The 23,204-nt window shown below is 43.1% G+C and overlaps 1 protein-coding gene across 7 annotated transcripts in view; it reads right to left on the reverse strand.

Moving 5' to 3' along the window:
* Positions 1–9,593: 9,593 nt before the first annotated feature.
* The window catches only part of riox1 (ribosomal oxygenase 1), a 69,998-nt gene continuing 56,387 nt past the window's right edge, over positions 9,594–23,204 (reverse strand). For 4 of the 7 annotated variants that reach the window (XM_070889241.1, XM_070889242.1, XM_070889243.1 and 1 more), the window contains exons 12-15: positions 17,729–17,849; positions 15,427–15,526; positions 15,083–15,169; positions 9,594–10,128 (exon numbers count right to left, since the gene is read on the reverse strand). In XM_070889241.1, coding sequence (XP_070745342.1) covers positions 10,054–10,128; positions 15,083–15,169; positions 15,427–15,526; positions 17,729–17,849 — 383 coding nt within the window. In that variant the 3' untranslated portion in view covers positions 9,594–10,053. Of the gene's footprint in view, positions 10,129–15,082; positions 15,170–15,426; positions 15,527–17,728; positions 17,850–18,471; positions 18,723–20,448; positions 20,662–23,204 lie in introns of those variants that run through there. The other 3 variants (XR_011594995.1, XR_011594997.1, XR_011594996.1) reach the window with 3 other exon arrangements.

Below are 23,204 nucleotides of genomic sequence, written 5' to 3' on the forward strand. Positions count from 1 at the left end.
CCTTTTAAGATGCTCCTTAAAACCTACCTTTTACCAAGCTTTTAGTCACCTGTCCTAATATCTCATGTGGCCCGGTGTCAAATTTTGTTTGATAACGCTCGTGACGTTTTAATATGTTGAAGATGCAATAAAAATACAAGTTGTTGTATTGTATATAGATGTTGGATCACAATCTGGCTGAATGATTCTCATTTGCCACTGAGCAAATGTCACGTATCTGCTTCCATCCCTTATAAGATTTTTGATGTCCTAAAATCTACAATTTCTTTCAGCAGCCATTTCTATTTAGGAACAATAATTTCCTATGTAAGGTTTCCCCGATGGCTCAACAATCTCATCCGGTGAGCAAACCAGGTAGAACCACGTTTGATGCGTGCTGAGTTAGCTTACCTCAACTACAATGGTAACAATCTGAGACAGCACCTTCCAAACCTATCACCTCTTACCAATGAGAAGGACATGGGCAGCAGGCACATGGGAACACCATTACCTCCAAGCTCCCCTCCAAGTCCCACACCATCCTGACTGGGAAATATATCGCTGTTCCTTCATCGTCGCTGGGTCAAAATCCTGGATCTCCTTCCATAACAGCACTGTAGGAGTACCTTCACCACACGGACTGCAGCGGTTCAAGAAGGCAGCTCACCACCATCTTCTGGAGGGAAATTTGGGATGGGCAATAAATGTTGGCCTTGCCAGCAATGCTCACATTCCATGAACAAATTAAAAAACCCCACAGGGACTGCAATTTTGAGTACTGCCCCTGAGTTAGGGTCTGCAATCCTAGCCACTATGCAGCAACCCCTGCTGGACATGATTATCGCAGAGGACAAGATGGTTGCATAGCCCACTGGCATTCGTGATCAAGTCTTGCATGTGAATAGGTGCAAGCTTGGCTCAGTAGTAGCACTCTTGCTGTTGAGAGTTCAAATCCCAGGCCAGGATTCCAGTACTTGGACACATATCAAGACTTAGATGAAGGGACAGAGTGTAATGTAGCCAAGTTTGCTGATGATAGAAAGATGGGTGGGAAAGCAAATTGTGAGGACACAAAAAATCTGCAAAGGAATATAGACAGGCTAAGTGAGTGGGAAAACATTTGGCAGATGGAGTATAATGTGTGAAAATATGAGGTTATCCACTTTGGCAGAAAAAAATAGAAAAGCAAATTATAATTTAAATGGAGAAAAATTGCAAAGTGCTGCAGTACAGAGGGATCTGGGGGTACTTGTTCATGAAACACAAAAAGTTAGTATGCAGGTACAGCAAGTAATCAGGAAGGCCAATGGAATGTTGGCCTTTATTGCAAGGGGGATAGAGTATAAAAGCAGAGAAGTCCTGCTACAACTGTACAGGGTATTGGTGAGGCCACACCTAGAATAGTGCGTACAGTTTTGGTTTCCATATTTAAGGAAGGCTATACTTGCATTGGAGGCTATTCAGAGAAGGATCACTAGGTTGATTCTGGAGATGAGGGTGGTTGACTTATGAAGATAGTTTGAGTAGATTGGGCCTATACTCAGTTCAGAAGAATGAGAGGTGATCTTATCGAAACATAAGATAATGAGGGGGCTCGACAAGGTGGATGCAGAGAGGATATTTCCATTCATAGGGGAAACTAAAACTAGGGGGCATAGTCTCAGAATAAGGGGACACCCATTTAAAACTGAGGTGGAGGAATTTCTTCTCTGAGGGTTGTAAATCTATGGAATTCTCTGCCCCAGAGAGCTGTGGAGGCTGGATCATTGAATATATTTAAGGCAAAGATGGACAGAGTTTTGAGCGATAAGGGAATAAAAGGTTATGGGGAGCGGGCAGGGAAGTGGAGCTGAGTCCATGATCAGATCAGCCATGATCTTATTAAATGGCGGAGCAGGCTCGAGGGGCCAGGTGTCATCTACTGCTTCTCTTTCTTATAATCTGAGCCGACATTTCAGTACAGTATTGAAGGAGTGCTGCACTACTGGAAGTGCTGTCTTTTGGATGAGAAATTAAATCAAGACCCCCACCAGGTCCCATACTATGTGTTAGATCTCTTAATTTCCAATGAAATATGAACTCCGATTGTAGTTTTAACTGCTTTATTTTTGGCAGACAGCAGTAAAAAGTTCTTGGCTTTAAGCCAGATCTTTGTCCTTCTGGGACCACATGGTCAAAATGGCTGTACTTATACCTGGGTCAATTTACAGAAAAGAACTCGCCTTCTTTGACCTTATTGGCTCAATTAATAGTCTTTTAACCTTTTAATTGGCTCACTATCCAAGGGTCCTAAAATGTCAAGGTGATTGATGCCTTAATGCAACATGCTGAACTGCATGTAGCAGCCTTGACTTGGGGGGTCTGTGAATTTTCACAGTCTGTCTAAATGCAGCCTGTTTGAATTCTCTATCAATCCCCCCTTTGATTCTTTCACAAACTGAATCATAAAACATCAGGTATCACTGGTTAAACATTCTACAAAATAATTTCATACATGTTAATAGAGTTTCCTTCTAAAATTTGTTGATGTGTTTCACCACATGTCCGGACTAGTAACTTCCACACAAATTTACACCAACCCGAGTTCCGTCGTGGCCACAATGGAAGTCTGGTTTTAGTAGGTTAATTAACCTTATTCCAATTTAATCCAAATCAATATCTTAGTTCAACCAGTAAACAACCTTCCCTTAAGCATAACATACTCCTGTGCCACGTACAGACGGTCTGCTGGGACCTGCAAGGTGTCTCACCTGCGGGACAGCAGCTACAGCCGCCTGGTCGCAACAACATTTAATCAACATAAACAAACAATATAAAAGTAAAACAATTACAACAAATAGAATTAAACCTTCCACCAATGAAGTTCCAATTGAACCTAGCCATTCAGTGGCTCCACTCCACAAAGTGAATGATGGGGGTTGCTTAAGTTTTTCTACCTCCTTTTGGATATGCTCCGCTAAGTGGGTGATTTCTTCGGAGCTATCTGGGATATATGTGCAACACTCAGTTCCGAGTGCAAGTACCTCCCTTTTCAGCCAGGATGTAATCAAGGGCCAGTCTATTCTGTAGGGCTACTGTGCGGATTGCTACCATTTCTGCATTGATTTTAACTAGGGCCTATGAGGTATCATTGGATACTCGTTCCACAACAGATGCCATGTTAATGGATTCCCTTGCCAGTTTGGCGATCCCATACCCAGGGATCAGAATGGCAAGGAACCTCTCTGTTTCTGTGATAGCTCTCTTAGGACGGTGTAAATGTTCCGACAGTGACTTTATATGATACATATAAGGCACAATGTAGGCTAAATAGCAGGATTCCATCCAATTCTGGGGCAGCCAAGGGTAGGCCTTGTGGCCACACACCCAATAGGTGCCATTATATGCAATGAATGTTAGCTGTTTCTTTGTCAGCAACACTCCGGGGCCTGTCCAGGCTTTTCCATCTGTTTTATTCAGAATCCCCGTTACGTTAAAAATTCCCACATCGGCCCAGTTTGGACGGTTCCATGGCTTGATTATATTATAATTCGGGAGCAGTTACTATACCCCATATTTTGGCCTCCTTTGATGTTTCTAATCAGACAGACCGATATCCCCGGTCTTCCTATTCCCGTTGTATTAGTGATAACAAAAAATGGGGGCCGTTTGGAATTATTGTAGCATGGTTGGTATCCCCCTTTAAAGGTAGTCAGATTGTAACCTGCTGACTTCCATTTACGTGCCCAGTTTTCCGTATCCTGAAACGCATTGCCTGTTTTGTTTTAATTAATTATCCACTCAGCCATTTCCGAGATATTCAAGGGAAAATTGGCCTCCCACGTAATGTTCAGTAACCTACAGACTTCTTGGCAGACAGCACCTGTGAAGTGTGTTCTCTGATCTGAGTCAATGCTACTTGGGACTCCCCATCGGGGAATGTAATCCTTACACAAGACCTTTGCAGTGTGATTGGCTGTGGCTCTTTTAGTTGGGACAGCTTCTACCCATCTAGAGAATCTGTCGACCATGACAAGAATGTTAGTGTATCCTTGGCATGAAGGAAGAGATATATAATCAACCTGCAGATGCTGGAATGGTCCGACAGGGGCAGGGGGCCTCAGTTGGGGCATTACCGTGATGGGTCCAGAATTATTTTTCTGGCAGACCACACAGCGGTCTGTTACCAGCTGGGCATGTTTTTTAAATCCCCGACCCCACCAGCTTTTCTGGAACCGTGCCGTCATCTGTTGTGAGGCCAAGTGTCCCCACAAGTGGATCTGTTGGGCTAAAAAAGACACAAGCGCTTGTGGCGCGACTGGCTTGTCGGTAACTCTTTGTCTCCAGACACCATCTTCACATAGCTTAATTCCTGCCTCAATCCATGTCCATTTTTCCTCTCGGGAGCACTCGCCTTGCATTGTTTGAAGGTCTCGTGTCAAAGTCCTGAGTGCTTTCAATCTGCACATCTGTGTTGGTTCTTCTGGAGGAACGCCCTGTGAGGCGGCATCTTTAACTGCCTGGTCGGCTAGGGCATTTCCCTGTGCTTCTGTGGTATTTTCCTTGGTATGGGCCTTACACTTCAGAATGGACACTTCTTGAGGTAATTCTATGGCCTCCAGTAAGTCTCTGACTTCTTTTCCATTTCGGATAGGTGTACCAGCAGCAGTGAGGAATCCTCTTTTCTGCCATAACAGACCAAAGTCGTGAGCGACTCCAAAAGCATAACGCGAATCTGTGTAGACATTAGCTGTCTGTCCTTCTGCTATTCGACATGCTTCTGACAGGGCCCGTAACTCGGCCTGTTGTGCTGACGTTCCTGAGGGTAAACATTCTTTTGCCACGACCTCATATAAGGTTGTAACTGCCCATCCTGCTTTTCTGGTACCATTGTCAACAAAGGAGGAACCATCTGTAAACAGGATGAGGTCTGGGTTGTGCAGAGGCTCCTCTGCTGCTAAGGCTGCTTCTTCTGTTTCTTTTAAAATCTCCACGCAGTCATGCTCTTCACATTCTCCCCCCTCTTGCTCCCTCGATTCTGACATCGGGAGCATAGTTGCGGGATTAATCGGGCTGGCCCGGACGATATGGAGATTAGGAGCTTCCAAAACTGCTGTCCAGCGGGTCCATCTTGCTGCTGTCACCTGAGACATTCTATTCATAGACAGCAAAGCATGTACGGTGTGGGGACACTTGACAATCAGCTTTTGGTCGAGGACTAGACCCGCAGTGGTCATTACCGCTCGACATGTAGCTTCCATGGCCCTTAGGCAACTTTCCCATCCGAGGGCTACCGCATCCAGTTTTGCCGAATAATAGCCAATGGGTCTTTGCCGATCCCCATGTTCTTGTGTCAGTATAGCTGTCATATATCCTTCTTTCTCATGAACAAACAGGGTAAATGGCTTACCACTGTCGGGGATTCCCAGAGCCGGTGCCGAACACAAAGCCTTTTTCAAACTCAGGAAGGCCTCTTGCTGTTCTTTTGTGAGGGTGATGGCTTCTTTCGAGGCACGTTTCCCCTTTAAAATATCATTCAATGGCTGAGCAAGCTGTGTGAAGGAGTCAATCCAATTTCTGTTAAAGTTACACAATCCCAAAAAAGACCTTAGTTCCTGAATAGTGGTGGGTTTTTTAGCAGCCCGAATGGCTGCAGTTCTATCCTGGGTAAGTTCTCTCTTTCCTTGTGAAATCTTTTGTCCCAGGTGTACAACCTCTTCTTGGGATATTTGTGCTTTGTCGATGCTGGCTTTATGTCCTTTCAGCTGAAGGTGATCCAGCAAAGCTCGTAAATCTTGTTCATGCTGTTCTTCTGTGTTTGAAGCTAGCAGGATATCGTCTATATATTGGATGACTGTGGATGACAGGGGAGGTAATTCTCGCAAATGGCTTTGAAAAGCCATGTGGAATACTGTAGGGCTGTTGTGGAAACCCTGCGGTAACAGGGTCCAAGTATACTGTTGTCCTTGGACCGTGAAAGCAAACCACTGTCGAACCTCCGGTGCAGAGGCACCGACCAAAATCCGTTGGCCATATCTATAACCGAGAAATATTTATGTTCCGGTTTGAGGGCATTAAAAATGGTGGAGGGATCTGCGACCAAAGGAGCTTTTTGATCAATACACTGGTTAGCTTTCCTATAATCGACAGTCAAACGCCAAGTCTCATTAGATTTCTGTACCGGCCACACGGGGCTATTGGAGGAGCTATGCATTTTAATAACCACCCCTTGTTTCTCCAATTGCAGAATAATCGGTAAGATTCCCGCGATGGCAGTTGGACTGATGGGATACTGTTTAGTTCATGGAGGCTTGGTCCCTGTAAATGACGCAGGCTTCATCTGGAGTAGGCCACAATCGTTCTTATCTTTAGCCCATATCGGGTGTTCCTTCAATTCTTCTTTCTTCAAAGTTCTAATTGACCACTTCACCCGACCATCCTCGAAATGCAACGATGAATCTACTTGGATTAGAACGTCCATTCCAAAATGGGGTTGATCTACTGGGCCTATCCAGACCGGCGTGGTTAGTTCATGTGGACCCAGCCCTGTAAGTACCGGTGTTGTCCTTTTAATTTCCATTTTATGGCCCCCAACTCCATAGGCTGTACGTGCCCTACCATCCAACGGCAAAAAGTCTCCATATTGTAGAGGTAAGCATGTTAATTCCGCCCCTGTGTCTAAAAGACAGTCCACATCCTTATCGCCCATCCTCACAGTTATATATAGCCCATCTCCCCTCTGTTGTATTAGTGCGAGGAGGGGGGCCAGGGTGGGCTCTAATCGTTTTTTGCTATCCCAAGTAACTCCTTCTGTTGTTGTATTGTCAGTTGCTTAAATGCTTCTATGAGGTCGTTATTTTGTGACAAGCCTGGTTTGTTGGCTGAATTGTATCCCTGGCTGCATCCTCTTCCCCAGCCACGATCTTTCTGTTTTGCCCTGCATGTCTTGGCCCAGTGACCTTCTTTCCCGCAATAATGACATTTTCCGGGTAATTTTCCTAATAACTGTTTATCAGAATCCTGGGATTTCCATCCCATAGCCTGTACAGCTTGGACTTTAGCTCCCATATCCCGATCTAATTGGTTACATCGATCCACCAATGCTGTAAAGGTAATTCCTCTACCTTCCCAGTCCGGTAACACTACCTTCAGCATTTTGGACAGTTCTGGCTTTAGACCTGCCACAAAAGCTGCTTTCAGGGGTCCAAACACTTGTTCATCCATTTCCTCATCCGTATTATTCATACCCGAATGTTCTAGCCACGTGCATCTAAACCGCTCGTCATACTCCAGGACCTCCTCTGTTCCTTTCTGTTGACAGGCTGCAATTTTTCCCCAGTCTGTCTTAGCTGGACTGAAGGCTTGCAGCCAGTGTTTAATCGTCTCCCATCCTGCATCTAAATCTTGCTCATCCTGCCCCAAAGCTTCTTCTACCTTTGTGCAATTTTCTTCCGTGTTTTTGGCACCATTATGGTCAAAATTTGCACTCCGTCCCAGGGATGAAGTTGATATATATTTCTTAAGCGGTCCAATTGGTCCCACGTTTTTACTCCCCCTTTCTTTGGATTGGGCAATTCCTTGGACCATTTATCAATTTTCTCTGGGTCTGCCGGAGCATGAATTAAATATTTTTCATACAGCCTTTTCTTTGTTTTTTTGGTTCCGCCCTCATCCGCAGTCTCTTCTGATTTGACTACAACTCGTCTTTTTTTAAACGGGGCAAAGCGCACCCCTAATTCTTCATCCTCCGAACCTGTATCGTCGGAGGATTCAGAAACCGTATCTATTCCTCGGTCGTGTCTTCGGGTTTGCGCTTTTAATTTATCTAAACATGGGTACCCTGGGAATTGATCAATACATTTTCCTTTTCCTATTACTGTCTCTTGACCTAATGATTTTTTCTATTCTTTAATTTCACCTTTAAGATCTTTAACTTCCACTTCCAGCTTTTCCTGTCGCAGCTGCGCACAAACTGCTTGCAATTGATCCTTTATACTGGTCAGTTCTAGATCATGTTGGGAACGGATTATAATTTCGTTCTGCTTTCGGATCTTTCCCATAACCACTAGGGACCATCTAGTTCGCTCTTTATTTTTCATACGGGTCGTTTTTCCCCAGACCCTTTTAATCTCGTCCAAGGACCATTGTCCTTTGGAGTTTCCGTACTTTTGTTCGATCTTAATACAGGTTTTAGATAAATTGAATTGTTGCTCTATGTATTCTTTCAACTGTTCGAGAATTAAATCTAGCGAAACTTCAGGTGGTGCTTGCCCACCTTTAACAGTTGTAGGCAATTCTTTGCTCTTATCTCCTGCTGCCATAATTTCTTTACTGGGGTCTCGAGTCGTAGGCTTTCTAGCCGATCAATAGGTCGGTGATTAATTAACTAACACACCGCCGAAGTTTGGACGTCTATGGGACCTCGAGCCGACTACCAACCGGAGGGTTCGCAAACCGGAGGCTTTCGGAATCGCGTAGGAGAGGCGAATTTAGACTTTTGACCGAGGACTTTTAAAAAAAGAGGTGTTCTTACTCAGTATGTAGGTCCGATGTCCAAAATTCAGTTTCTTTCCTCAGCGATCGTGTTCGTGACGCCAAAATTGTTAGATCTCTTAATTTCCAATGAAATACGAACTGCGATTGTAGTTTTAACTGCTTTATTTTTGGCAGACAGCAGTAAAAAGTTCTTGGCTTTAAGCCAGGTCTTTGTCCTTCTGGGACCACATGGTCAAAATGGCTGTACTTATACCTGGATCAATTTACAGAAAAGAACTCGCCTTCTTTGACCTTATTGGCTCAATTAATAGTCTTTTAATCTTTTAATTGGCTCGCTATCCAAGGGTCCTAAAATGTCAAGGTGACTGATGCCTTAATGCAACATGCTGAACTGCATGTAGCAGCCTTGACTTGGGGGGTCTGTGAATTTTCACAGTCTGTCCAAATGCAGCCTGTTTGAATTCTCTATCACTATGAAAAAGAGCAGGGGAAATCTCCTAGCCAACATTCATCCCTCAAGTATCATCACCAAAAATAGATCAACTCGTCATTTAGCTCATCGCTGTTTGTGGGACCATGCTGTGTGCAAACTGGCTGTTGTGTTTGCCTGTATAACAGTAATAGCACTTCAAAAACAATTCAGTGGCTGTAAAGTGCTTTGGGACACCGAGGATGTGAAAGACACAAATGCAAGTTTTTTTTGTTAATAGCCACTTGTCAAGGTATCCAAAGGAAACTGCAGCCAGTCAAGTCATACTCCAACAAGAAGTCAATGCCTTTTGAAGCAGGCATTGAAAATTAATGAGAATATGCTGATATACTAACATTACTTTTCATGACAGTTGCACTTTGCATATTGTTCTGTGTTAGCAGTTCTTGGTGATGCAATCTACTAATCCAATTGAAAATAACTGAGCTGGCATCCATTTAATCATAGTGCAGCACAGGAGGCCATTCAGCCCATCTGGTCTGTGCCGGCTCTTTGAAAGAGCTATTCAAATAGTCTCACTGCCCTGCCCTGCCCTGCAAAGTTTTCCTTTTCAAATATAGAGTACAAGTTCTCAAGTAAATGGAGTATTTTTGAAGTGTGCGTCATCATTCTTACTGCTCCCCTTCCACCAAAGTATGAAATCGAGAAGGAAGGTTACATAATTTGTTTTAATAGTTATTTTTTCAGCGCATTCTGTAAACCTCTTGTATCGTGGTATCAACTATAAAACCATAATTCAAATACTCGTGCACATCCCTGCTTCAGGAAACCTAAATATTTTGCTGTATATATACATAGAAAGCACTGCAAAATACGTAGGATAGTTCAGTAACAATAGGGTAAAGACAGAAATCACTGAATACATATCGATTCCAGTTCATAAGGCATCCCTCATTAGTGGATATGGTCTTCATTCATTTCTGGATTTAAACCAGTTACTGATTATCACATAAGGGACAAGTTTAAGACAAGCCAAATTGGAAAAACAAACTATTTAAATCAAATCTGATATTAAAGTATTTTGTACAAATGAACAATTCTATGCTAATTTGAAAGAGACGATAACTGGATATGAAGCTCTTGTAAAAGGTCCAGCTCCTGGTAAAAGATCAGTCCCTCTTCGGCAATAGCGGATATTCAGTCATCAGCAGACCTTTCTCATACAAGGCAGCAGCTAAGGAGATCTGTAGAAAGGAGGAAAGCACAAAGGCTGGATGGTTAGGGATGTTTTCTTCCTTTTTTAAAATAAGATATGGACACTTAATGCCAACAGTATAAACCAATTTTATTTATAAAAAGTAGATTCAAAATTTCATGTGAGCCCATTAAGCAATTTAGTCGCAGTGTTAACTAAAAACATGCAGTAAATTGACAATGGTTCTCAAATTGAAGTATTTAAGCATCACAAAGTCCAAGACAAAAACAAATGTAAAAATATAATAACTGAGAGTGTCCAGTGAATAGCCGTGCCACACAAGAGTACTAAAGCTTTAGGTTTGATCCCTGGGCTGTGCTGAGTTAGCTGACCTATGACAGTAAGGTTGCTGCAACTGGCCTCAGCGCCTCTCGGTTAGGTGGAGACGGGAGGAATTAATTAGCCTGGGTTCCCATTACAGATCGCTACTGAGCTAAAAGGATTTGTGGGGTTCTTGGGCGAGGACAGGACAACACCCTGCATGTTTGAATAGTTGGCGGACACTCAAATGTCACAGTCCATGTATGAATTATGGCCACATGGGCGAGGTACTAGGAGGCAATTGGTGGAAACAATCCCCTAAAAAAAAACAACTTTAGGAAAGAGGAGAGGAGGTAATCTACCAGCAAAAAAATGAATCAAGTACATAATTTCATTCACAAAATGCTGCACTTTGCAACGTTTTATTTACAAAATATAAATAACTTGAGTCAGCTAAGAGTCATGTGATCAATGATGGCTGGATGAATAAAAACAATGTGCACTCCTACTAAAAAAGGTTTCCTACCCAAAAACTTTACATCACTGCAATGGAAATCACAAAATAAAACTGCTTAAACAGTGTTCTTATTGAAGTAGAATGGGGGTGTTGGCAATGCAGATCTTCATAGCTTCACTTAGTTATCAGATGCTTCGAAACACATTTTAACTGCTCCCCTGATGGCTTAGTGCGTAAATGCCTGATGTGATACTGAGCCATACAACCTAGGAACATCTGGAGGCTGAACCTCCAATCTGTGCTGAGCTAGCCAATCGTAGCTGGGACAGTGCTTGAAGTGCGACAATTGGCAATGCCACACAGCTGTGGAAAAAGGGTATCAGCCAGGACTCTCTCATCAAATGATAAAGCACAGAAAGAGGCCATTCAGCCCATCGTTCCTGTGTCGACTCTTTGAAAGAGCTAGCCAATTAGTCCCATTCCCCTGCTCTTTCCCCATGGCCTCCACATTTCTCCCTTTCAAGTATGTATCCAATTCCCTTTTGAAAGTTATTATTGAATCTCCTTCCACCACCCGTTTAGGCAGTGCATTCCAGATTATAACTCATTCCACTCTGGTTATTCTACCAATTATTGTAAATCTGTGTCCTCTGGTTACAGACCCTCCTCCTTCTTCTGGAAACAGTTTCTCCCAATTTGCTCTATCAAAACCTTTCATGATTTTGAACACATCTATTAAGTCTCCCCTTAACCTTCTCTGCTCCAAGGAGAACAACCTCTAGTCTCTTCATGTATCTAACGTTTTGCATCCTGGTAGCATTCTAGTGAATAGCCTTTGCACCCTCTCGAAGGCTCTGACAGTTTCCTGATGGAAAATGCATATATACTGGCATTGACCTACCTTCAAACATGCATTCAGGGACAATTATTTTCTTTACATAATTCTATCGGAACTCAACAACTTAAATCCAACCGTATCCCTCCCCCTGCCCAGCTCTTTTCCAACTCTCCCACCTCACTTTTCTGACAAACTTCTCACACCTCCTTCCTGAGCCGTTGACACCACCTAGGGTACAGTTATGTGGCTGCCCTTGTTTGAGTGAACCTAGCGAGGGAATCTGGACAGGCTATTCCAACTCAGGTCATCACGGCCAATCCAGATTCTGTCCTCATCCATCATATGCACATTCCAGCAGCAGTCACCAGCTAATGACAAGACTTGGAAATCTGTCTAATTTTCCCCGATCTAAGTAAAGGGTGCAGGGACTGGTTCAAGCCACCCTATCACTGTACGAAAATGAGATCACAACACAGGCAGTCAGCCATTTGGCCCATTGCACCTGTGCTGATGTTAGCTCTGTAACTGGAGCTATCTATTCTAATCCTATTCCTCTCCTCCTTTTCTTTAGATAGTATCCCTTTCCAATTATTTTGGTAAGAAAAATAAGGTGATCACATATTACTTGGAAAATAAGAATCTAAATGGAGTAGAGGAGCAAAGAGATCTGGGAGTACAAATACACAAATCACAAAGTTGCAACACAATTTAATAAGGCCATAAAAAAGCAAACCAAACACTAGGGTTTATTTCTAAAGGGATAGAATTGAAAAGTAGAGAAGTTATAATAAACTTGTCTCAAACTTTGATCAGACCACACTTGTAGTACTGTGTGCAGTTCTGGTCGGCATATTATAAAAAAGATAATAGAAGCACTGAAGGGGGTGCAAAAAAAGATACCAGAAACGAGATTATACCCATCAGAAAAAACAGGCTAAGACTTTCCTCTTGAAAAGAGAAGGCTGAGGGGTGACCCGATAGAGGTCTTTAAAATGATGAAAGGTTTTGAGGATATAACGAGCATGGTGGATAGAGGTGTACCAATGGATGTGGTGTATTTAGATTTCCAAAAGGCATTCGATAAGGTGCCACACAAAAGGTTACTGCAGAAGATAAAGGTACGCAGAGTCAGAGGAAATGTATTAGCATGGATCGAGAATTGGCTGCCTAACAGAAAGCAGAGAGTCGGGATAAATGGGTCCTTTTCGGATTGGAAATCAGTGGTTAGTGGTGTGCCACAGGGATCGGTGCTGGAGCCACAACTGTTTACAATATACATAATGACCTGGAAGAGGGGAGAGTGTATAGTGTAACAAAATTTACAGATGACACAAAGATTAGTGGGAAAGCGGGTTGTGTAGAGGACACAGAGAGGCTGCAAAGAGATTTAGATAGGTTAAGCGAATGGGCTAAGGTTTGGCAGATGGAATACAATGTCGGAAAATATGAGGGAAAAAAAAACAGTAAAAGGGAATATTATTTGAATGGGGAGAAATTACAACATGCTGCGGTGCAGAGGGACCTGGGGGTCCTTATGCATGAATCCTAAAAAGTTAGTTTGCAGGTGCAGCAGGTAATCAGGAAGGTGAATGGAATGTTGGCCTTCATTGCGAGAGGGATGGAGTACAAAAGCAGGGAGGTCCTGCTGCAACTGTACAGGGTATTGGTGAGGCTGCACCTGGAGTACTGCGTGCAGTTTTGGTCACCTTACTTAAGGAAGGATATACTAGCCTTGGAGGGGGTACAGAGACGATTCACTAGGCTGATTCCGGAAATGAGGGGGTTACCTTATGATGATAGATTGAGTAGACTGGGTCTTTACTCGTTGGAGTTCAGAAGAATGAGGGGCGATTTATAGAAACATTTAAAATAATGAAAGGGATAGACAAGATAGAGGCAGAGAGGTTGTTTCCACTGGTCGGGGAGACTAGAACTAGGGGGCACAGCCTCAAAATACGGGGGAGCCAATTTAAAACAGAGTTGAGAAGGAATTTCTTCTCCCAGAGGGTTGTGAATCTGTGGAATTCTCTGCTCAAGGAAGCAGTTGAGGCTAGCTCATTGAATGCATTCAAATCACAGATAGATAGATTTTTAACCAATAAGGGAATTAAGGGTTATGGGGAGCGGGCGGATAAGTGGAGCTGAGTCCAAGGCCAGATCAGCCATGATCTTGTTGAATGGCGGAGCAGGCTCGAGGGGCTAGATGACCTACTCCTGTTCCTAATTCTTATGTTCTTATGTTGATAGAGTAAACACAGGGCTAGGAATTGGGTAGCGCCCCAGCTCGAGGATTACATTTTCAAAGCTGAAAAAGTAGCGGTAGGCGCTAATTTTTCTCTCCTCCAGCGATATTCAGTTTCAGGACTCCAAGAGTGAAGTGGAGCGCTAACCACTTCCGAGAGCAGGGCGGTAGCAGCAGAGCACTAAACAATTTCGAGCGCATGGGTAACGGCATGAGAGACTGCTTCTCTCGCTTAAAGGGAAGGGCTAGTTGCTGGTAGTACTGTTTTGCAAGGCCATTACAGCCCCAAACACGCTCAAAGTGCAGAGCTTGGACATCTTGCACCAGTGAAACATGAAAAACGTTGTGCAGGCACCAGACTGGTACAAATAATAAAGGTTGCACTAGCTGAAAACCATTCCCTTTAATTACCGCTCCCCAAGCGGCCAGCTGAGTTCACAATGCCTCCCCTTGCTGGCGTTATCAGGAAGAGGCGATACAGCAGGGGTGAAAGTCAATTTTACATCTGGGGCGATAACGGGACACTGTGCACTTTGGCATCACAATCTGCGAGGCGCTGGAGGTCCAGGCACTACAATTTAGTGCCAGCACTAAACCGGCATTGACGTTCTCGGGTGTCGCTGCTAACCCCTTAGTACCCAGTCCCCAAGCACTAACAGGAGGCGCTTACCTACCGAATTTCTATCCCTCATATTTTTTCCACTTGTGGGGAACAACAAACTAGATGCCATCAATACAAGATAGTCAGCAAGAAAGCAAATAGGGAATTCAGAAGAAACTTTTTCTTTTACCCAGAGAGGGGTGAGAATGTGGAACTCGCTACCACAGGGTGTAGTTGAGGCGAATAGTATAGATGCATTTAAGGGAAGGCTAGATAAGCATATGAGGGTGAAGGGAATAGAGGGTTATGCTGATAGTTAGATGAGGATGGATGGGAGGAGTGGTGCATAAACACCGGCATGGACTGGTTGGGCCAAATGGCCGGTTTCGGTGTTGTATATGCTATGTAATTCTATGTAAATACCTATCCAATTCCCTAATGTAGCAGAGATTGTGCCATCCCAGTTGAGATCAGATAACAGCACAGACCAGACAAGCAAATATTTCTTGGGCTTGAAGTCTACCCTGTTCGAGAGATTTCATACCTTGTCATCAAGATTTCCAGCTGGAAGGTTATCAACCTTTATATATTGTGGGTATGAGCAAAGCAAGAGCTCCACTCCATCAGCAAGCTGGAAGAGAATTGTGAACATTTTATGTTTTTAGAAATGTATTTCTTACTCAATTCTTTAAGCACATCAGGTTACACCTTCCAGCTACAGTCAACGTACTACCCAGATGAAATAAACACAAACTGGTAGCAAGGCGCACCAGCAATCATTTTTCTGGCTGTACTGTACAAATGACCAAACTTTGAAAGAAAATCCCAATGAAAATAAAAGCATTTAACTAACATTGTAGCAAATAAACTCAGGACAATTCATCTTACCTCTGGATCTATTTCGATGCATTTTTCTTCCTCCTTGTGGTATTCTCTGGAGTTTTCTATTGTGTAATATAGCAATATGTTGCCACTCTCGCCACATAACCTATCAAGAACAAGCAAGCAGATAAACCTTATATAATATCAGCATTTCTTGTGCATATCAAAGTATGAGAAGTTTGTGCTATTTTTGACACTCGAGTTTAGCATTTTCACCAATGAAGAGTAAAGCCCCTCCACTTTGTCCCAACAAGATGTCTTAACCCGTTTTTGAGAAGCACCTCTGCTGCAACACAGCATCTCCAGTAATAGCCTAACTCATGGAAATCTGAGTGTGCCAATTTAATGTTTTTATGCAGTGGGCTTGCACTTCCTAGTGAGTGAGTTGAGCCTACCCGAGTTTATTTCCTGACCGAGGTTATTTCCAGCCAGATGATTCCTATCCACTGCTCTATGCTTAGGTTCACAAACTTATTAACATTTTGGGCCCAAGTTTCCACATGATTTGCGCCTGATTTTTAGGAGCAACTGGTGGAGAACGGACTATCTTAGAAATCGCAATACTCCACATTTTTTTTTCTGCAGTTCTAGTCAGTTAGAACAGTTTCACTCTGGAACAGAATTTTTTCTTCAAAAGGGGGCGTGTCCGGCCACTGACGCCTGATTTGAAAGTTTCCACAGTGAAAACGTACTCCAAACTAACTTAGAATGAAGCAAGTGAAGATTTTTGTAGAACTGAAAAAACCTTGTCGACACATTAAAAAATCAGGCGCAGGTTACAAATTAGGCGTCCAGAACGAGGTGGGGGGGGAGGGGGGGGGCGGAAGGGAAGTCATTAAATTCTATAATAAATCCTTATTTATACTTCTACAAATATTATACAAATAAATCCAACCTGAATAAACATTTATAAGCAAAGAAAAGATTAAATAAACCATCTTCCTACCTGTGTGAAAGTGCTTCAGCCAGGGAGAATGCTGCAGGAAGCCTCACAAGTTCAGCAGCCATTCCCGACGGCTTCCTGCAGCCTTCTCACTGCTGCAAGAAGCCTCAGTGCTGATGTGCTGATGGCAATGTGCTTTTATTAAAAAATGTTCAAAAATTAAACAGTTACAAAGAACTACAAAAATGGCGAGTGCCAATGTTTTCTTCACACTGCGCGTGCGCGAACGCTCCAACGCGCACGCGCAGGGTTGCCGGCAGGAAAAAAGCTAATTTAAATGGTACCCGCCCCCTCCCACTTACAAAATCGGCGCGAGTGGTAGGCTCCGCCCCCCTGGGCGCCGCGCCAAGCAGACATGGAGCAGCAGAGCGCTCCAGAATCGCGCGTTTATTTTCCAGCGCGAAAAACGGGCGCCCAGCTTGGAGGGGCGCCCGTTTTTTATCGTGTGGAAACTTGGGGCCTTTATATTTATCTTTTACTCAAGTAATTAACTATTTGAGTTTTCATTGATAGGCTCCAGGCTCTCCTTTCTCTCCACTTGTCCATTAACTCTCCAACATAAAACAATAGACTAAATGCACCTTCTTCACAGAGAAGTTTCAGTTTTTAAGTGTTTAATCTCTTGCTGTATAAGGCTAGAACACATGCAGCTGTCTCTTAGTACATGAAGAATCGCAGTTGTGGCAAACCACTCAGAGAAAGAACGTGCATCTATAGTGTGTCTTTTACAAGCTCAGGCCATCCCAAAGCACTATTTCGGCAATTAAATATTTCTTGAAGTGTAATCACTGTTGTAATGTCGGGATCTGTGGCACCAAATGTGTGCAAAGCAAGGTCCCACAAACGGCAATGAGATAAATGACCAGATAATATTCAGTTTTGGGTGGTGGGATAAATGTTGGCCAGGACAGTGGAGAGAACTTCCCTGCTCTTCTTCAAAGAGTGCCATGGAAACTCTCAGGATCGTGTTTGGCATGCAGGCCAGTAACATTTTATATTTTCACCCTTTGCTGAGTGACAACTGCTTATCATACTTCAATTTTATTCAAAAATTAACAATTTTTAGCCCTCAAATTGGAAAAGATGCATTGGAACGTCCGAAGATTAGTACTTTCTGCCAGAAAGTTTTGAGCAGACATTATAGTGGATGCAGTTTATAAAATTAAACATTCCCTTTGTTCATTCCTATTTAATAGGACATGCTGCGTTATTATTGAAGGCAGACATTCAGATCTCACTTTCCTCCCAGTGGATGCAGTGATAGCATGTGCCAAGACATGACCATAAAAAGCACAACTGATGAAGTTTCATAAGGCCATTATTCTGAAACATGTTGTACTAGCAAAATAAGAAGAATTAAGAGACCTGGCAATGTTACTGCGAAGCATTCGTATCCGGGTACTTCCTCGTAACTGCAGAACAATGTTGTGCGGCCCACCATCTCTCCACCGGGCTGGTGAACTATACACAGTGCATGCTAGTTCCTCTAGGAAGGAAAATGCAATTGTTTTTTTAATACTAAAAAGATGTAGGTTTGTTTGTATACATAACATTACATACAAGAGTTTCAGGCGGAGACTGAACATACTTTATGTACTAATCTAAATTAATCTTTGTACAGAAATAGTTGGAAAATTCTTCCCATCACTTGCATTTTCTATGAATGAGCTCCCAAGCAGATGTTTTGCACATTACCCTCCAAATCATTGTCATGTTAGAAGCACTTTGGTCTACAGTTGACCTCAATACTCCTGGTGGCTTTTTGGGGAGGGGTATGGGGGGAAAAAGAAACCAACATCTCAAACGGTACTTCAACAGGAGTCCACTCTTTGGGGAGAGATGGGGTAAACGGAATAGGTTAGGAAGAAAAATGCAACTATGCCTACATTATGATGTGCAACTGATGATAAACAGCGGCAGTCACTTGATTAATGTTCTATTTACAGTGGGTAAAGCAGCATCAACGCCAATTGACATTATCTCAATGTTGTTTTCATGGCACCTCGCTTTACAGTAAGATTGACCAGATGAATGTTCTGTATATTGTTGGAGCAATATTAGCAAATAGGTAGTTTATATTAGAAAAGACAAGTCAGTTTCAACACTACCTTAGTGCCAATGTGGTTACGGGTTTCTTTCAACACAGGACTCGAGACTAATTCTTTAACCATGTCATAAGCAAATTAGCCAGAGAAGCCACAAGACCGTTCCATCGTTCTCTCCCGTGTGAGCTCCGCAACCTCCTGTCCATTGCCACCTTCTTGTTTGGTCCTTCCTATATATAGTTTCACCAGCTCAGCTTTGGTCTTCCATAAGATCTGAAGTCACACCTATTCCATCAACTTCCAGATTACCAATCCTAATCCAAATAGCACAGAAGCCTGTAATCACCTTCTTGTTTGTGCATGCAGCCATTGGCCAACCATTTAGAACATCTTAATAGTTAAGTCTATAAATTTTACTTGGTAGAAAAATACGTTTACAGTAGTAGCCAAGTCAGTAGCATGATGTGTGGTCCAACACCACCAATGGGGTTTGAGCAGGAAACAGTAATCGGAGTCTACCCCATCAAAAAAAAAGAAAAAACCCCAACAGTTTAATGTTGATGGTTGATTTAATTAATGTCAACGAACTGCAGTGTTTCCATGCACATATTAGATGACCAAAACAGTGTTTTATTTTAAACTCATGAACTCTATATTAACGACTTGGAAGAAGGGACTGAGTGTAACGTAGCCAGGTTTACTGACGATACAAAGATGGGAGGAAAAACAATGTGTGAGGAGGACACAAAACTTCTGCAAAAGGACATAGACAGGCTAAATGAGTGGTAAAAATTTGGCAGATGGAGTAGAATGTTGGAAAGTGTGAGGTCATGCACTTTGGCAGAAAAGAAATCAAAGAGCAAGTTATTATTTAAATGGGAAAGATTCCAAAGTGCCGCAGTACAGCGGGACCTGGGGGTACTTGTGCATGGAACACAAAAGGATAGTAAGCAGGTATAGCAAGTGATCAGGAAGGCCAATGGTATCTTGGCCTTTTTTGCAAAAAGTGGATGGAGTATAAAAGCAGGGAAGTCTTGCTACAGTTGTACAAGGTATTGGTGAGGCCACACCTAGAATACTGCATGCAGTTTTGGTTTCCATATTTACAAAAGAATATACTTGCTTTGGAGGCAGTTCAGAGAAGGTTCACTAGGTTGATTCCGGGGATGAGGGGGTTGACATATGAGGAAAGGTTGAGTAGGTTGGCCCTTTACTCATTGGAATTCAGAAGAATGAGAGGCGATCTTATCAAAACGTATAAGATTATGAGGGAGCTTGACAAGGTGGATACAGAGAGGATGTTTCCACTGATGAGGGAGACTAGAACTAGGGGGCATAATCTTAGAATAAGGGGTCGCCCATTTAAAACAGAGATGAGGAGAAATTTCTTCTCTCAGAGGGTTGTAAATCTGTGGAATTTGCTGCCTCCGCAAGCTGTGGAAGCTGGGACATTGAATAAATTTAAGACAGAAATAGACAGTTTCTTAAACGATAAGGGGATAAGGGGTTATGGGGAGCGGGCGGGGAAATGGAGCTGAGTCCATGATCAGATCAGCCATGATCTTATTGAATGGCTCGAGGGGCCATATGGCCTACTCCTGTTCCTATTTCTCATGTTCGTATAAGAAAAAAAACTGGACAGGGGGAAGAAATGAGAATATGGGGATAAAAGCAATGTAAACAACTAATGTCATTTCACATCCCAATAAATCCAAATTGTACAATAGGTAAATATGTATGTTCAATGGTTTGCTGCCATTGGATAGGTGTAGCTTTTTATCTGAAACCATGGACCTACCTATTCTACACCTAAATGTCTTAATATCTGTATAGAAAATACAGTTTGTTGACTCTGAATATGAATCCCTTTACAAGAGGTCACATGTAAACTTTCACTTCCATACCCCACATCAAACAACGGGCATTTTCTTCTCATTTATTATAAACATGTATAATTCCAAAACAGTCACTTTCAGAAGCAAGTCATTTTTAGTAACTCGGGCCTCAATTTTGGCCAAGTTCGTTTTTCGGTGCATTTACCGGAGTTGCGCCACTTATCTACGTTCCGAGGTGCGCTGAAAAATGTTGTTGCCACTTTGGCCGCTGTCCGGCCTCTTCACTGCAGTCGCGCAGCATGGCCAGTGGGGTCGGGGGTGGAGCCAGCGATCTGCGCTGGAAGCTGTGCCGGGACGTCTGCACATGCGCAGTGGAGTCCGCTGGTGATGTCCGCGCATGAACAGTAGCGCTGCGAGTCTGCAACAACAGTAGGTCTCTCTCAGTTTCAGAGCGTGGCGATGTTCTTCCTCCCTGTGTTCCTGGGCTCCTTCAGGTAAAGTTCTCTATATTTATTCTGCCTCCTTTGTGGGGCTAGGGGCGGGCAGGAGAACTGATTGCTCCTGCTGGTGATTTCTATCAGTTCTCCTGCCCGCCCCTAATCCTGGCCAAGTGGCTTCCCAGTGCGATCGATCTCTTAGTATTTCTAAGAGCTCGATCGCACCGGGAGGCCACTCAGCCAGAGCTAGGGGCAGGCAGGAGAACTGATTGCTCCTGCCGGTGAATTCCATCAGTTCTCCTGCCTGCCCCAAGTCCTGGCCGAGTGGCCTCCGGGCTGTATTCAAAGAAAACCCAAAGGAAACCCTTTGAGCATGGCTCTCAGAGTGTGGGACTGCTGAGTTTACCCTATATTGTTATGCAGAGTATCTTGGTGAATTTGTGCATTGAGATAAAGGCTGAGGAATGGAATATCTTTCTCCTTTATGGAACTGGTTGCACTTACTACCGTCAGGTTGAGCAAATGTTTTTTGCAGTGTCAAGTTTCTATTTTTACGTAGCCTATCATTCGAGGTTTTGTTTGCAAGGTTTGGTGGTTTGTAAGTCTTGGTGGTTTAGGTGCAGATCCTCTCCGCTTCCTGCCCCATCCCAGGCCGAATGGCCTCTGATGTACCGACCTGTGCCGATTTCTTTAACTCTCGGTAAGGGTTTTCTGAAGTGGCCACATACACTGGCCTAAGTATAAATGGAGTAACTATTAGCTGGCGAAAGTTGCCTAAATGGGCAGAACTGGCGTAGGTGGCTGGTAACGTCCCTTTTGAGAAAAAAAAACAAACCTAAAAAAATCGTAACTAACTCAGTTACGCTGGTGCAAATTGATTGGGGAAAATGGGGATTTTTAAGTTACGCCAGAAAAACCAAGTTACTCCAAAAAAAACTGAGCAACTCCTGGCCAAAATTAAGCCCATACACTTTAAAAAAAAGCTTATATATTTTGCACTGCAGGACACCCTTCTCCGATTTATTCAATGGTCATTAAACACAGGCTACTGTTATCTAGGTTTCTATGTTAACCAATTAAAAAATAAAATGATCACTTCAACCTAACAAACAGATCTTACATTATATGATGGTGATATTTCCAACATTAAATGTTTGCTCAATGAACACCACCCTGGTCGCATTACCCGTTTACCTAGAATGTCACTTCGGGAGTATTGGATTGGCAATTGGCTAAAAGTCAGGAAGTGAAAGGAGGACTGGATCACAGGTTACATATGCACAACGGTGCACTCCTGGGCTCTGTGGGGCACTACACTGCGTACAGCTCTACAGCATTTGAAAGCACCTTCTCAGAGGTTTGCACGAGGCAAGTGCATATTTCCTTGTGATGTTGGTGGCGCACTCCTTAGCTACGCCGCCGACTGGGAATTCAGGGATTTAGATTAGCTTTATTCCAGAGACTTGAGCATTTAATCTAGGCTTACACTGAAGTGAAATACTGAAGGAGCACTGCATTGATAAGAGTCTTTCAGATGCCCCGTGTGTCCGGTCAGGCGGATGTAAATGCTTTCACGGCATTATTTTAGGAGAGTTCTATATAAGAACATAAGAAATAGGAGGAGTAGACCATTTGGCCCCTCGGGCCTGCTCCGCCATTTAAGATCATGGCTGATCTGATCTTGGGCTGAGCTCCACTTCCCTGCTTGCTCCCCATAACCCTTCACTCCCTTATCGTTCAAAAATCTGAATTATCTCCACCTTAAATATATTCAATGACCCAGCCTCCACAGCTGTCTGGGGCAGAGAATTCGACAGATTTACGACCCTCAGAAGAAATTCCTCCTCATCTCAGTTCTAAATGGGTGACCCCTTATTCTTAAACAATGGCCCTTAGTTCTAGATTCCCCGACAAGTGGAAACATCCTCTCTACATCTACCCTATCGAGCCCCCTCAGTATCCTATATATGTTTCAATAAGATCACTTCTCATTCTTCTAAACCTCAATGAGTATAGGCCCAACCTGCTCAGATAAATGGCACATCAAATTTAATACCGATAAGTGCAAAGTATTGGAAGAAAGAATGAGTAACATGGGTCTCTGGTGTCTCGGCAAATACATATCCCTGAAGCAACACCCAAAAAGCAGGTTAACTGGTCATTTACCGCATTGCGGTTTGTGGCCTCTTGCTGTGCGCAAATTACCTGCCATTTTGCCTACATAACAATGACTACACTTCAAAAGTAATTCTTTGACTATAAAGTCCTTCGAGATGGCCTAAGGACATGAACGTGGTTACGTTGTGGAAGACCCAAATAACCTATATCTAGGAAGCTATAACTACCTATTTAATTTATACCATCCTCAAACAAGTAGATGAGATTTGTTAAACGGGCACTGCATTCATCTTAAATCCACATTAATTGTCACTAAGCTATTATATAGTGTCCAGTCTACTTCTTAGTGGAAAGAAAGAATTTGCTTTTATATAACAACGTTCATGTCCTTAGGCCATCTCGAAGG

The sequence above is a fragment of the Pristiophorus japonicus genome, chromosome 9, assembly GCF_044704955.1.
Source record: "Pristiophorus japonicus isolate sPriJap1 chromosome 9, sPriJap1.hap1, whole genome shotgun sequence".
Classification (NCBI taxonomy): Eukaryota; Metazoa; Chordata; class Chondrichthyes; family Pristiophoridae; genus Pristiophorus; species Pristiophorus japonicus.